We start from the raw sequence: 2969 nt of genomic DNA, 5'->3' as shown, positions 1-2969 counted from the left end.
ATCTTCCCACCCTTCCACCTTCCCACCCTTCCATCTTCCCACCCTTCAATCTTCCAGCTCATCCATTCTCTGATTGTTTCATCTTCCCAACCTTCCATCCGTCAGCCCATCCTATTCTCTCAGGTCAGGAGAAGCCACCCCTCTGGACTCACCCATTGAGTACAGAGATTTTCACGTTGCCAGGGGAGTGAGTACAGTCACCAACGGCCAGGTGGACCTTCTGCTCTTCATCTTTCACAGTTAAGAGTTCTGCCGTGGTGTTTAGCTTCACAGACACCTTTAACAGACTTCCAAGCAGGGGCCTGAAGAGGAGATAGTTTATTGCATCTGGTCCCACCACATTCCAAGGCAGAGGAGGCTTTTCTCCTTGCCAGAAATGCCAGCCTCACCTCATTCCATCTTGCCTACAGCTGTACTCATCTTATTTCTCAGTAGGGGAGACCAAAGCTCAAAGAGGTTAAGTGAATTTCTCGAATGACCCCAGGTCACTCAGCATAGCAACAAATGAACTGAACTTAGAGGATCATGTCTGTTAGACTTCAATGCGCCCTTTTAGGCTACCTTTAGTCATCGGGGTCTGCTCTGGTGAGCCATCCTCTCATTCCCCCTTGGGTCCTACTCACGCTTTCAGATTGAGGACAAAGCCCAGAGGGATGTTGACATAGAGACGATGGCCGTCCGGGCTCTGTGCAAGACCAAGTTCCAGCAGCTCGGGATTAGTGATCTTCAGACTGCCCGAGAAGCAACATTGAAGGGAGAAACATTAGCTCTTCCAGACCCAAACCTAGAAACCACCTTTAAACCAACTGTACCCATCCCAGAGGTGGTGCTATTCATGAGGTGGGATGGGCGAGATAGGAAGGGAGTCTTAGAGCAAAAACCACATGAGTTCTGAGTTACACATCAGTCTTTCCCAGCCTCTGCACCTGGCCACATTCTGACACACCCACGGCCCTCTCCTCAACTCAATTCTATGAGGTATTCTGGGATAGAGATTGTGTCTGGATTATTATTTGGATTATGTTTGCATTCTATGTCTGTGTTTGCATTCTGCATGCCAGCTCAGAGCCTTACAAAGAAAGGAGCTACTCTATATTGGTTGACTTTGTGGATTAATGAGCAGGTGAGATGAATATGTGAGCGGATACTTGGAAGAGTAAGTGCTTAGATGGAAGGAAGACTGGACAAGTGAATGGATGGATTGGTAAGTGGAGGAGTAGATGATGTATGGACAAGTGGAGTAAGTTTTTTACAAACATTTATGGGTAGGAATCACTCATCCTGCCATGACTTTCAATGGCAGGTCAATCAACAATGTTTATCATGGAGACTGAGGAGCAGCAAGTCAGGGAGAATGGAGAGAGGATGGAAGTAAGCCTCTTCTCTGAGTCAGCATCACTGACTCTGCATCACTCTAGTTTTGTGACCACAGGTACCTTTCTGTGCTTCAGTTTTTCTTTCTGCAAATGGGGTTATTAAGTTGACCTCATGGGGTTGTTGTGAGGATTTTAGATAATGCTGGGGACTCAGGACATGATTCAGGACTGGGGGCTATTATTGATTTAGGAGGACTGGTGTTACCTGCCAGACTGTGAGAAGGGTCTCAGACTGAGTCCTGGCCTCATTTTCAGACTACCCCTCTCCTTCTTTCATAGTCAATGCCTGGAGAAGTCAGATCTCCAATGGGGGTTCTCTGGTGGGGACCAAGGCCCTACTTTAGGGCTACTCACTCAACAATGTTGTTTAGGAAAGGAATCGCCGAAGTCAGTTTCTCAAGCAGGCCAAGCAGGCCACCGGAAGAGCCTTTTCCACTGAGACTGTCCAACAAACCCCCAGAGAGCAGGCCTTTGCCGAGAGCTGGAAATGGGTAATGGATTCCTCAGAGGTTGTATCTGACAATTCCCGATCTTCTAACCCTTTCCCCTACTCATTGCTGTCCCCCTTCCCCACTGGATGGTTGGACACACACAGCTGAAGGAGGTTGTCACAGACTCTCACTTACCATTTGTAAAGTTTCCAACAAGATCTGTGGGACTCGAGGCCAAGGCTCCAGGAATCAAAGATGAGGGCAGGTCCTGGGATGAGGACTGGGCTTCCAGCTGGGCCAGCAATCCACAGAAGACAATGAGGCCCCCAATTTGAAACATCTTTTCTCTTGGTGTCTGTGGACAGGTGACATAAGTAACATGGATATCGGAGAGGTATTCATCTACCACCTGCCCTCGGCCTCCAGAACACCAGAAAGTAAATAGCAATAGCTAACACTACTCAACATTTCCTCTGTGCCAAGCATCAGGCTGAGCACTCCACACTCGGTAACAGATTTCATCTTAACCACACCCTAAGATGTGGGCACTCATTAGCTGCATTGCTCAGGTGAAGAAACGGGTGTTTAGTGATTTTAGGTAACTTCCTCTAAGGTCACAAGAACACATGGGGATAAGATTTAAAAGCCAGATCTGTCTGACCCAGATTTATTCTAATTGGGCTTGCTCACGAAGGCTTGAATTATTGTTCCTAGTTCCTGCTCTTCAGACTAAGCAGATAAAAAGGCTCAAACACGCTAGTGGCTAAAGAATAGAACTACTTTGCCACCGGAATCCCTGTTAAGTCTTTTGGTCCAGGGGCCAGTCTGCGATGGTTTATGGAAGCCCTTGCAAGTCACGGACTATCAGAGGCCATAGGCACCATCTTATCCAGACCATTGTTGGAAAAATCCTAGGCCATTCAAAGTCTACATTGCACAAGGAGAATCGGGACTAGAGAAAGGTAGTGACTTTCTCAAGGTCACACAACAAATTGATGGCAAAGCTGTGGTTGGAGATAGGCCTCTGAATCTGCCCCTCACTGCCCCCGCCCCACACTATCTTTTCTACACCATTCTCTTCTCCCTCGAGCTGACCTGGATGAAATTCTGGAAGAACTTCTGGAAGAACCTCTGATATCTGACTGCCTTTTGCACCAGTCCC

At 47.7% G+C, this 2969-nt stretch overlaps 1 protein-coding gene across 1 annotated transcript in view; it reads right to left on the bottom strand.

Annotated features, from left to right (window-relative positions):
- The window catches only part of BPIFA1 (BPI fold containing family A member 1), a 3984-nt gene extending 1837 nt beyond the window's left edge, over nucleotides 1–2147 (bottom strand). The window contains exons 1-4 of the mRNA XM_039863684.1: nucleotides 2003–2147; nucleotides 1731–1857; nucleotides 624–731; nucleotides 153–302 (exon numbers count right to left, since the gene is read on the bottom strand). Of these exons, the coding sequence (XP_039719618.1) occupies nucleotides 153–302; nucleotides 624–731; nucleotides 1731–1857; nucleotides 2003–2147 (530 nt within the window). The remainder of the gene's footprint in view (nucleotides 1–152; nucleotides 303–623; nucleotides 732–1730; nucleotides 1858–2002) is intronic.
- Between the last annotated feature and the right edge of the window lie 822 nt (nucleotides 2148–2969).

This window comes from Pteropus medius, unplaced genomic scaffold, assembly GCF_902729225.1.
Source record: "Pteropus medius unplaced genomic scaffold, Ma_sr-lr_union100, whole genome shotgun sequence".
NCBI lineage: Eukaryota > Metazoa > Chordata > Mammalia > Chiroptera > Pteropodidae > Pteropus > Pteropus medius.
The sequence above is the reverse complement of the archived record's forward strand: the minus strand, read 5'-3'. Positions and strand labels throughout refer to the sequence as shown.